Source organism: Rutilus rutilus (assembly GCF_951802725.1).
Source record: "Rutilus rutilus genome assembly, chromosome: 1".
Classification (NCBI taxonomy): domain Eukaryota; kingdom Metazoa; phylum Chordata; class Actinopteri; order Cypriniformes; family Leuciscidae; genus Rutilus; species Rutilus rutilus.
Genome location: NC_140209.1, coordinates 65,896,344 through 65,909,429, shown reverse-complemented (window position 1 = coordinate 65,909,429; position 13,086 = coordinate 65,896,344). Strand labels below are relative to the sequence as shown.

General features: G+C 36.5%; 1 protein-coding gene across 1 annotated transcript in view; it reads right to left on the bottom strand.

Moving 5' to 3' along the window:
- The window catches only part of LOC311295414 (NACHT, LRR and PYD domains-containing protein 3-like), a 55,271-nt gene continuing 42,185 nt past the window's right edge, over nt 1-13,086 (bottom strand). The window contains exons 8-12 of the mRNA XM_084416785.1: nt 10,178-10,351; nt 8,212-8,385; nt 7,106-7,279; nt 4,201-4,362; nt 1-3,957 (exon numbers count right to left, since the gene is read on the bottom strand). Of these exons, the coding sequence (XP_084272911.1) occupies nt 3,864-3,957; nt 4,201-4,362; nt 7,106-7,279; nt 8,212-8,385; nt 10,178-10,351 (778 nt within the window). The 3' untranslated portion in view covers nt 1-3,863. The remainder of the gene's footprint in view (nt 3,958-4,200; nt 4,363-7,105; nt 7,280-8,211; nt 8,386-10,177; nt 10,352-13,086) is intronic.

The window sequence follows — 13,086 nt, the reverse complement described above, 5'->3', positions numbered from 1 at the left end:
TCTATATCTGTATTCTAAGAGTTATTATTACTTGTATGGATCTCGTTAATAACTTGACAGCACTTAAATGTGTATTCTTACAAGTTAAAGAACAAATGTTTGTGCAATTCCTTTTTTTTCACCTTTTATGAGGCCAAAATAAAAATGGCTGGTAAAAAGTCACTGAGGCGGGTGGATTTTTAAATCCACCTGCCACAGTGGCTGGTGGTCAAAAAAGTTAACTTCAGGCCCTGTTACTGAGGTTTGTCCAAAACATTGCTAGATTTGTCGCTAGTCGCTTTTTTGAAAAAATGACGCTAAAGGGGTCTTGTTTCTGTGTTGTCGGTCACTAGCGCGCAAGCGCAAGGCAACACTGTGTGCATGTAATACTCAAGGGAGTTGTACTGTCGTAGTTTCACACTGTAATATGGCTTATTTCAGATGCATTTTGAAAAGACTATAATTATTCAACCCGCCAAAGTGGCTAGCTGGAGTGACTGTGTTACCCGCCACGAGCAAAATCCACACGCATTTGGCGGGTTGGCGGGTGTTAATGTCAAGCCCTGATTACCACCACTATGAAACTACAGAAATGAGTTACAATGATAATTTTTTTAGCACATCATGCACAACCAAAGAAACAGTTACACTGACTTGTAGAAACACAGATATCAAAATTCAGCACGTCTCTCAACAATGGTGGCAATTATTTATTTATTTATTCATGCAGCAGTGCATGCTGGGAGTTTTATACTGTCCTGAAACCCAGCATGCATTGCGGCATGAATGTTGATGTCTGTGTGTGTCTGAGTCATGCAGTAGTTCAAAAAGTTTGAATGCAGTATATGAATTCAATATTCTTCAGAATAACTGATAACAGAAACATTGATGGATTTCATGAGGTAGAATAACAGATATATGACAAATATTAAATGGCCATTAATTCAAAGCTTATACACAGGATGAGATCAGAAAATCATATCCAAAATGATCATGGCATTATCACAACAGCCAAAAACACCTGATCAACTTCCTCTTGACTTTGTCTTTCCATAACAAATGTGTTTAAAGCAAATACTGATCTCCATCATGGTGACTACAAACTTTATTATATTCAATAAAACATAAAAAACGAAATATCTGTTAATTCTCAACTAATTCTCAACTTTTGTACATGTATGAAATAAATAATGTTAAGCTGGTTTGTACACTGGTTTCATACTGTTTCATAGTGTGGCTGGAAGTCAGTTGTAGTTCTTGTGTTTCTCTTTTTTCTGTTCTTGTCTCTCTGTCCTTCAGTGATTCTGCTTATCAGGTGTTCATCATGTAGGGAATAGTGACTGAGGGTATAGGGTGTGATTTTGAACACAGCCTCAGAGTGTCGACTTTGAGCGCTGGTAATTCACAGTATATTCCTGTAAGCTATTTTCTCGAAAACGACAAATATATCAAACAATGCATTGTTTTCTACGGTAGATTACTGTTTTAATGAAAAATGGTATGATACTGTCAGAATTTGACCTTTTTTTGACAGATATTATATGGTATTTGTGGTTTTAAAACCAATCTATTGTTTAAAGTGCTGTATAAACAATCATGACATGACTAAACAGGAGTGCCGAATAGCAGAGCTGCTTTCTTTACTGCTGATTTCTCATCACTGTGTTTTTGTTTTGTTTGTTATTAAGAGAAAAATGTGCAACACATATTAACATATTCATCTAAATGTCGCTCTCAGCAGCGTCTGTGGTGTCGGGATGTTCACTAACAGTTTACTACTGAGAAGGTATTTCAAACTTCTTATTATCCCTAAGCAAAGAACGAAAAGGAACTATGCCATTTGCTATCTCAGTTTCTCCACACTCACTTTCAATTTATTCTCCATCTTTGTTCTAAACTAAGATGTCTACATTCTGTATACACTCTACATGTATACAACTTCATTAAAACAATATTTTTATTCTATAACATTAGATCTATTGCTTATTTCACATATTCTTGAACCTCATTGGTTCTTGCTGAAGCTCAAACGCGCTGCGTAACACGAGAATGAACCTCAAACTGTGTAACACGTAAAAAAAAAAAAAAAACTAATAACCCATAAATTCAAAGCTTATACACAGAAAGAGAACATTGAATCAGATGTCCAGCAAATACTGATCTACATCATGGTGACTAAACACTTTATTATATTCAATAAAACATCAACGACTAAATATCTGTTAATTCTCAACAAGAACTTTTGTACATGTCTGAAAGAAATAATCGTAAACTGGTTTGTAAACTGTTTTCACACTCTGTGGCTGGAAGTCAGTTGTAGTTCTTGTGTTTCTCTTTTTTCTGTTCTTGTTTCTCTGTCCTTCAGTGATTCTGCTTATCAGGTGTTCATCAGTGTCTCAATTCACTCTCTTCTTTGTATTCACTCTGTCAAGTGGACTATATTAGTGAACTAATGTAGGGAATAGTGACTGAAGGTATAGGGTGTGATTGGTATAACAGCCTCAGAGTGTCAATTTTGAGCACTGTTAATTCACAGTATATTCCTGTAGGCTATTTTTGTTTTCTACGGTATATTACTGTTTTAATGGAAAATGGTATGAAATTGTCAGAATTTGGTATTTTTTTTACAGCAAGGGTAACAGTGAGAATGAACAGTGTGCGTAACACGAGAATCAACATCATTGGTTCTTACGGAAGCTCAAACGTCCTCCATAACACAAGAATAACTCTCACACATTCTCACACATCAAGCAAGCATGTCTAAGCTTCCGTTTAACATAACTGATGTGTGCGTTGATGAATTTTAGAGTCAATTAAATCTGTTAATCATATAAAGTTATGTCTCTTCAGAAAATTTGGATTAAACTAAATTCAAATAGATCAGTTTTACAATCTCTTTATGAACCTTTTGAAGCGTTGAAGTGGTAGCACTGTCAATGGAGGGACAGAAATATCTCAGATTATATTAAAAATGTCTTCATTTCTGTTCTGAAAATGAATGAAAGTCTTACAGGTTTGGAACGATATGAGGGTGAGAAAATTATTAAATTAAAACTTAAAACTAACCCTTTAAAAAAAACAACAACAATCACACCAGACAGGATTATTGTTATATTACTTAAAGGGGCATTCCACCCATTTGAACACTGTTTTTTATTTAAAGTGGGTCATATATGTAGTCGAAATGTAAAATCAATTTTGAATTTGGTGCCTTCGTGACCAAGGAAAGACAAAAAATAACTTCAGGACGCATTTGTATGAAAGACAACAACTCCCACAATGCACCACACTGCACAGCTCCGCAAGCCACTCCCACTAATCCAGAAAGCGCATATCTGCCTATAATAAGAGAATCACTCTTCCGTCTACAAGGCTAGCTACCACCAGAGATTGAAATTCATTTCACACAAAATGTCTAGTTAGTTGGCGAACTCATTAGTGTATTACTCCTCGTTTGCATTTCTTTCGATTTATTATTGCATGGTACATGGATGTTCAGTCAGAACATATGCGGTGCGAAACTAGGATAGTTCTCAACACAAACGTCCGTGTCCTCGTCTGATTCAGAGATTTCGTCCAGGAGAAATTGTCATCGTTGAAATTCTTTGCCGCAGACGGCCTCTATCTCTGTGTTCGTAGCGGTTCGTAGTTGCATAGTGAGATCACCGGCGCCACCAGTCCGCGGCAGGCAGGCTCCTCGTCCGCGGCAGGCAGGTCTTCTGCCTCGGCTGCTCTTCGCTATAATGCGGCTTGTAAAGGTAGCCACAAACACCTGATTCGAGCATCAGACTTCCGAAATCCTCTTCTTCTATATCATATTGAGTACTCTCCTCCGCTATTGTCATAACTTTACATCTGTCTCCACAGCGCCTGTTAGCTTAGCTTCAAACAAGATGGAGGATATTGCTTTCAGTTTCAGAGAGTAAAGTCCCACCCACTGATCTGTAATAGGTCTGTAGCGTGAGCGGTTCCCGCCCCCTGGGAAAGATGAGGAACGAGTGTTGTAGTCTCAACAGAAATCCCCCCCTCTTACACTTCCTCCTACAATGACGCAAAATGACGATTTTTGCGTCATAGTAGGAGGAAGTGTAAGAGGTAAATAACGGATTTCTCCCGTCTCAGGGGAAAATGAGAGAGTGTTGCACGACCATTCAATAGTATGACTGGGTTTCTAACAATGCAAAGCTTAATGCAAATGGGTGGAGTGTCCCTTTAACATACTTGAGTTTGTCCAGATGGTTGAGAGTATCAGAGAGCAGCTTCAGTCCTGATTCTCCTGGGTGATTGTAGCTCAGATCCAGCTCTCTCAGGTGTGAAGGGTTTGAACTCAGAGCTGAAGCCAGAGCAGCACAACCTTCCTCTGTCACCAAACACTGAGATAATCTACAACAACAGTAAGTGTCCATGTTAGTGTATAATACAATACTAATTTATGGTAATATGTAGGGCTGGGTATTGACACAAATTTCACAATTCGATTCGATTTCGATTCACAAGCTTGCAATTCGATTCGATTTCGATTACGATTCGATTCGATTCAATATCGATTATTTTGGATATCAGGTACAATACATTGCAAATTTTCTCAAGGAAAACAAATCTCTTAACTAATGCTGTAAATTATGGGAGTCAGTGGTAGGCTAGCCTATAGGCTTCATTAGCCTACTATAATATTGAAGGTAAAAATTAACTGATTTGTATACAAACACTTAAAATACACTTTTATTTATTTTTATAATAATAAAGTTATATGAAATTATATATATATAATGATGGCTGTCATAAAAAACTTTCCAGATTTATTCAAACATGCATTAAATATTGAAGAACATTAAAAATTATAGGCTAATGATTATATAATATGGTGCATATATTTAACAAAATGCTCCTCTCTAGAGTTAACTTTCCTAGCTGACTAACGAGTGTATGGTCAGTGGATATGTTTTTTCTGAGGTAAATGTGACGTTACATGACATTGTTTACTAACGTCTTTCCACGGTTGAAACACTGATTGAGCGATTCCATGAGACATGATACGGACTTCAATAAGTTGTACTCTATCTTTTAACACACTTTCAGAAGCTCATTCATGTTTATTTCGCGCTGTAACTGGTGTTATTAAGGCGGAAGAGTTGCTTCCGTTGCTTCTCTTGAGCTGAGCTGCGCCAGAGCGATCTCACGCAACAGCGCCAAAACGGTAATTATGTTTTTGAATTTCGTAAGAAAATGGATGTAATTTGAAATCTGAGACTTTGTTTCATATCAATAATAACAAAGCACAAAGATTATTGCGATTTATTGGATGGGATGTGCGCAACAATGATCCATTCATTCATCAACTGAAAAAAGGATGACTAATCGATTCTTGGGATTTAAGAATCGATATTGTTTCATAAAAATGAGAATCGATTAAAATCGAGAAATCGATATTTTTTACCCAGCCCTAGTAATATGGTTATACAGCAATACATCAGTCGAAACTGTAAAAAGTTAACTTTAATTTGTGTCCACTTGCAATCAAAACAAAAACAGGATGTTTTCAGCCATCTCTGTGAACTTTTTTTTGCAGTGCATCAAAAAAGGAAAGCAAAATTCAGCAAATATTTGTCACACAGACAAGAGTAATATATCTGTAGATACTAGGGATGTTAATTTTAACAAATTGCCATGATCGATCGTCGTTTAAATTAACGATCAATTAATCGATTAATCGTTAGCGTAACACTGCATTTTGAGTCTGCCGCAGTGGCATATGGCCAACAGCATGACAGGGTGTGCAAATACTGCACAAAACGCTGTTCCTCACCAAATTAATGAGAATGGTTTTTAATCTAAATAAAGGGCTAGTAGGATTGTAAAATGTTTCAATGTGATAGATCATTTGATTAAATTTAATAATCAAATATAACGACTAATGAAAAGTGTCACCATCGCCTCAGATGCATGCTTTGAAATTTGTGACTGTTATGGACGTGCTCTTCCAGGAACAATGCGCTGAAAATGGCAACTAAACCCAATGAATTCACAACGATTTAATAAAACAGTGTTCTCATGTTATGTAATATGACAGTCCTAATCATAGTTTTTATTAACCGTGCATTGCTGTTTGAGCTGCGCGCTTAATGAATACCATTAAACTGCACTTTATTTAACTTTATTTAATTATTTAACTCAAAGAAACGCAACCTTATTTGAGATTAATCAGATACATACAAAATAAACATAATATTACAAATGATATCTGCACAAATGAAGTGATTGCACAAGTTACGTGCCATTCAGAATGACTCATGTTGTGGACACGCTATTTCTGGAGCAACGCGATTATGGCAACTAAACCCAAATAATTCACAATATTTTATTACAATATTGTTCTCTTTATAATGTTATGTAATATGACAGTCCAATAGTCATTATTAGTCGTGCATTGCCGTTTGAGCTGCGTGCCCTGAAACTGAAGAGGATCACTGTAAGCTTTACTACATTAATTCATAACCAAATGCATCCTATATGGCCTACACAAAATAAACACAACATTACAACTTACATTTGCACAAAACAAAAGGCTGCGAATGCACACGCAAACTTATAGTCATGATGAAGGTGTAAAATGGTCCCAAACATAACTCCGGCGTGCTCGCTATACATGTTTTGTGGTTGAGCAGTACCCGCGCGCATGAACCTGCTTAATCGATGATTGATAAGTTTTATCGATTAAATGTATTATCAACAATTAATCGATCGTCGATTAATCGTTAACATCCCTAGTAGATACATATAAGTGTCTACTTTTAAATGATCCTATTTAAAATGAAAACAAATATTCTCTGTTTATATAATCTGTACAAGAGAGAGAGATATAACTGTCTCTCGTGTAAGTTTCCAGCAAATGTGAACATGCCTACAGACAGTGCATGCTATTCATATGGTAATGATCTGAGGCAATTCATGCAAACAGAGTCAACACCCACATCAACTCAAATGCATCACGTTTCATCAGAATGATCATATTCATTTACTTTAATTTTGGGATACAGTGAGAAATAATTCTGGAATAAGAATAATTTCACAATAAATTTCCCACGGTATGTCCTTGTGTGGTTATTTTTCACAGACCCTCAAATACCTCAGTATGTTGAGTTGACAGTTTAGACTCTTCAGTCCAGCACAGAGCAGCTTCACTCCTGAATCCTGCAGGCCATTGTTACTCAGGTCCAGCTCTCTCAGGGAGGAGTTTGATGACTGTAGAACTGATGACACAATTTTACAGCACTGATCGGTGAGCTTACAGCGTGCCAACCTAAACAGGGGAGAAATAAGAAACAAATCATTACAAAAACAATATTATTAATACAGACTAGTGTTTTAGAGCACTTTATGCATTGTTTGATGTTTTTGAGAAAGGTCTGCAAAGAACATTAATGTAAAGGCCCCAATATACTTCAATGGAAATTGTTCTCTTAAAAAAAATGTTTTTATTTAAATCAATGACAATTTCAGTCACCACTACTTTTTTCTTGGTTCTCTTTCACACATACATAGAAATACATAAACAGTGAACCCGTGCAAATACGTCAGTTGGTAGTAACAGGGTTTATACAACAGTAGATTCACATGTCCACATTAACTCTAAAATTTGGAATGCTGTGAGAAATAATCCTGGAAGAATTTACCTCAGAAAAAGAGCAAAACTGTGGTTTCCATTTCATTATGAGGGACTTGATACATTTGAGGATATCATTTATGATGAGCAAGTTATTTATTTTTACATTAGAAAATATGCTATTTTTTTACATAAACATGCACTATAAAAAAGTGAAAGTGCAGTTGTTGCTTTAAGGAAGTATGTCTACCTGATTCTACCACTAAATTCTAATTTTGTTGTTGTAACCTAATTCAAACAGGTTTATTTAACATAAAACAAGGGAATGCTGTTTTAACTTAACTGAGTTACATTGACCCAATATACAATTTCCAATAAAGTTCAGGATGGGCACATTCGACACATGCGCACTATGACTGCACCAGACATATAGAGGGCAGTATAGTCATGACTCGTTTCTGCTACAGGAAATCTGCTCTGAATGACAAAGAAGGAAAAAAGGTTTTGTTTGCTTTTATTTGGAGTATTTGGCTTTTGGAGTATAGATTGATGTGAAAAAATAAAGCATTTCAGAATAAGTTTGCCAGGATATGTCCTTGAGTGGTTATTTTTCACAGACCCTCAAATACCTCAGTATGTTGAGTTGACAGTTTAGACTCTTCAGTCCAGCACAGAGCAGCATCACTCCTGAATCCTGCAGGCCATTGTTACTCAGGTCCAGCTCTCTCAAGGAGGAGTTTGATGACTGTAGAACTGATGACACAATTTTACGGCACTGATCGGTGAGCTTACAGTGTGCCAACCTAAACAGGGGAGAAATAAGAAACAAATCATTACAAAAACAATATTATTAATACAGACTAGTGTTTTAGAGCACTGTATGCATTGTCAGATGTTTTTGAGAAAGGTCTGCAAAGAACATGAATGTAAAGCCCCCGATATACTTCAATGGAAATCGTTCTCTTAAATTTTTTTTTTATTTAAATCAATAACAATTTCAGTCACCACTACTTTTTTCTTGGTTCTCTTTCACACATACATAGAAATACATAAACAGTGAACCTGTGCAAATAGTAGATTCACATGTCCACATTAACTCTAAAATTTGGAATGCGGTGAGAAATAATCCTGGAAGAATTTACCTCAGAAAAAGAGCAAAACTGTGGTTTCCGTTTCATTATGAGGGACTTGATACAGTTGAGGATATCATTTATGATGAGCAAGTTATTTATTTTTACATTAGAAAATATGCTATTTTTTTACATAAACATGCACTATAAAAAAGTGAAAGTGCAGTTGTTGCTTTAAGGAAGTATTTCTAACTGATTCTACCAATAAATTCTAATTTTGTTGTTGTAACCTAATTCAATCAGGTTTATTTAACATAAAACAAGGGAATGCTGTTTTAACTTAACTGAGTTACATTGACCCAATATACAATTTCCAATAAAGTTCAGGATGGGCACATTCGACACATGCGCACTATGACTGCACCAGACATATAGAGGGCAGTATAGTCATGACTCGTTTCTGCTACAGGAAATCTGCTCTGAATGACAAAGAAGGAAAAAAGGTTTTGTTTGCTTTTATTTGGAGTATTTGGCATTTTGAGTATAGATTGATGTGAAAAAATAAAGCATTTCAGAATAAGTTTGCCACGATATGTCCCTCAAGTGACTTGACTTGACTTTGCCTGCTCCTTGTAATCAGCAGATTTTGCTTCAATAAGAAATTGTGATTTGGGGTTATTATACACATTATGTTGCATCAAAGTGAAAATCACAACTGACATTATACAACAAACATATACTCAAAAAAATTGTTTTGCCTCTTGTTCAGTTTAATTAATTAAAATGAGCTCAAGTAAAACAATTTAACTTAAAGCATTGTAAGCCTAAATAGATCGTAGAGCCATTGCCGCCAACTTGGAAAAATATTTATTTATTATTAATTATTAATATGATTAAAATATGTATTTATTTATTTATAAAAATGTTTGCAACCTTATGCTGCCTGTAGTGTTTTAGGTTATTTTTTTCGACATCAATCTACACTATATAATGACAAAGCAAAATAAAAAATTAAAAGATTAAAAAATAAACAGATTTGTGATACTGAAATATTTACTTTGCTTAAGTACACAGAGCCTTAACTCAGTACTTTTTTAAAGCACCTAATCTGGTGCAGATTACAGTTTAAAGTATTTTTGGGTATGATGTGGATTTTCTCCCATTCTTCTTTGTGGGTCCTCTCATGCTCTGTGAGGTTGGATGGGGACCGTCTAAGGCCACAGACAAGTGACACCCTGGACAGATGGCCAGTCCACCACAGGGCTCAAACACAGACACATATATTCACACCTATGGGCAATTTACTGTCTCCAATTCACTTACTGTATTGTGGGGGAAAACCGGAGTGCAAGAAGGAAACCCACACCAACACAGAGAGAAAATGCAAACTCCAAACAGAAAGGCATTTATTTACATATGCATAATGGCATTTGGAGTATAGATTGATGTGAAAAAATAAAGCATTTCAGAATAAGTTTGCCAGGATATGTCCTTGAGTGGTTATTTTTCACAGACCCTCAAGTACCTCAGTATGTTGAGTTGACAGTTTAGACTATTCAGTCCAGCATAGAGCAGATTCACTCCTGAATCATGCAGATCATTGTTACTCAGGTCCAGCTCTCTCAGGGAGGAGTTTGATGACTGTAGAACTGAAGACACAATTTCACAGCACTGACCGGTGAGCTTACAGTGTGCCAACCTAAACAGGGGAGAAATGAGAAACAAATCATTAAAAAAGGTGTGTGACTGTTCAAGTCTCTCTTTTGAGATCAGTGTGCTCAATGTGCCTTTTTGTCCTTCGTTATGTATATTTGGATTGTGTTGTTCCAAAAAAAAAAAAAAAAAGCCATTCTTTTAATCTCCTCCCATTCAGCTGATAGGGCTATTAATAGGCCGCTGTACGTGAGCTGTATCGTTCAGTTTCGTTCCGACAAACGGGGCACTAAATTTTCTTTTGCTCAATATGTTCAACGTTAATAAAAGGTATCCAAACAAAAAGTTCTCCACGCATTATCCTGCAGTTAATGAGAAAAGTGTATTTATTGGTGCACTATTTTGACTGCGTATTGAGACATATAAAACTGTTGAGCTAGATTTTCAACCAATCAGCATCGAAAATGTAAGTAGGTCACAGCCGAAATCAAGCCAATATCACTATGCACATGTAAACATGGAGGAGGACGTAAGCAGCGCATCTTCATCTGATAGCGGCGATCAAGCTCGATTAACACCCGCAAAGTGTATTCTTCATGTCGGAAAAGATGGTGGGAAAGGTCCGTAGCCCTTTACTGAAGTCCGATGGGGAAAAAAAAAAAATCAAGCAATGTGCGTAGGAATGGCTCAAAACGTCGGACACTACGGATCTAACGTTAGCTATTGCTAATAAACATGTTGCCCTCCTGGACAAACTGGTCTCTGATGTCCCAACAACTACGGGTTTCACCCAGCCTACTATCGGCGTTTTATAGACGCTTGACTTGTGTGTATGTGCGTGATGGGTAGGTTTAGGGGTCGGGTTAGTGTGTGTGTGTGTGTGTGAGAGAGAGAGAGAGAGAGAGAGAGAGAGAGAGAGAGAGAGAGAGAGAGAGATTGGCCGCTGTCGGTAGCCTAAAAGAGGCCTAGAAATAGGGTTTCATTCCACCAAGTGGGGCACTACCTACTTTTTTAACATCAGAAATACAGATGTGGCCTTTAAAAACACGCGTTTTCTCCCGCGGCATTCTGCAATTCGTCTCGCTGAGTCTCGCAGAATTCTGCAAGTGCTTTCGGGGGGCACTACTTACAAATTCCCTCAATGTGTTTCGCTTCACAGAATATCCACCAGGTGGCACATAAAAAACAACACACTCAAAGCCTTACAAGATTTATCTTAAAACACTCAAAGGGGTAATGGACAACGTTTACGAATTTTTATATATACTTTGTCATCGCTGTGGTTTCCAGGAGATGAGTGCATGTAGAATATTCAACATTGCTTTTATTAAAACAGCAAAGTGACGTTCTTGCCAGCGCATAACTTTTTTGTACAGCTATTAAGATGATTGTGCGTGCAATGCGCATTTATATAAGTGCAACAGAGAATTTAGTGTGAGCATAATACACGTGACTCTGCCTGTAAAAAAAACAGCAGTATTTTTTTTATTTTATACACAAAATCATCCTAACATAATGAAAGGCTTAAATAATGCGACTTACCCAGATTCTTAATTCGTGCAGATATTTCTTGTGTGATTGTTCTTGTGCAGATATTTCTTGTGAGGTAATGTTGCAGCACAACGCGTTGCATTTATATTTTGGGCGCATCTGATTGCCATTACATTTTTAATAAATATTTTAATTGAACTGTCTTAACCCTCTGAGGTCGGCAAACGCGCCCCCGCGTTTTGCTGGATTTTTTTCACATAGCAGCAACATAAACTTAAAAAAGTCCGTCATTTACGGTCATATTAATAAAATAAATACATGATTATAAACTATAGAGGGTCTTCTTTTTTGTGTGTACACTCACATTAACATCAAAACCTTGTTTTTATTTTTAAATAAATAAAATAAACAGGGTGCGCTTTCAGCTCACTCTGTCTCCGCAAAAATCTTTTTGAAACAAGTCTGGAAAATGAACTGAAACTCAGCTAATACTTATCACACAACCATGAAACATGCGTCTAAAGAAAGCTTTAAATTTCTACTTTTAAATAAAACAATTCACATTCAAAACAAATATTCTCCTGCAATGTAATCTGTAAGAAACTAAAGAGAAGTACAGTTTCTCCCGTCTCACCTAATTATCGGTAATGAGTTCACACCCACTCGCAGAGCGCGCTATTCATAAGATAATGAGCTGAGGTGATCTATGCAAAATAAGGTAAACGCCCCCTGAAATGCCTTAAAACCAGCAAGTTTCATTTATTCACTTTCCTGTGCTGTTGGAAGATGACACGAGTTCAAATTTTGCTCAGAAGAAGAGCAGGACTCTGACGACGAACGTTTGTATTTTGAGCGACGAACGTTGAGCGACTTGATCCAGCCGTGGATAATATTTCGGGTAAGTCTTAATTTACTTGCTTTAGTTGACACATGTTCGCATTTATGAGGAAAAAACAATATTACGTGACAGTTCTCCATTATGGACGCGAGCGCTCTGAAGCAGCACTAAAAGACTTTCAAACTTTCACAGAGACTTCAAAACAGAAAGCACAAATCCATTCTTTAAAACGAATTTCGTTTTGTTTTAATTGTATCTTAATTTTAATATTATTTTCATTAACAAATTTCCTGGATTTAATACATAAAAAGTAAATAGGCTAGCAATCACAACATAAGGTGCTTGAAATGGAGATCATCAAGTGGTCTAGTGGTAGAACATTTGCCTAGCGTGTCAGAGGTTCTGAGTTCAAATCTGCACTCATAGTTTTTTTTTTTTTTTTGTCAAATCAG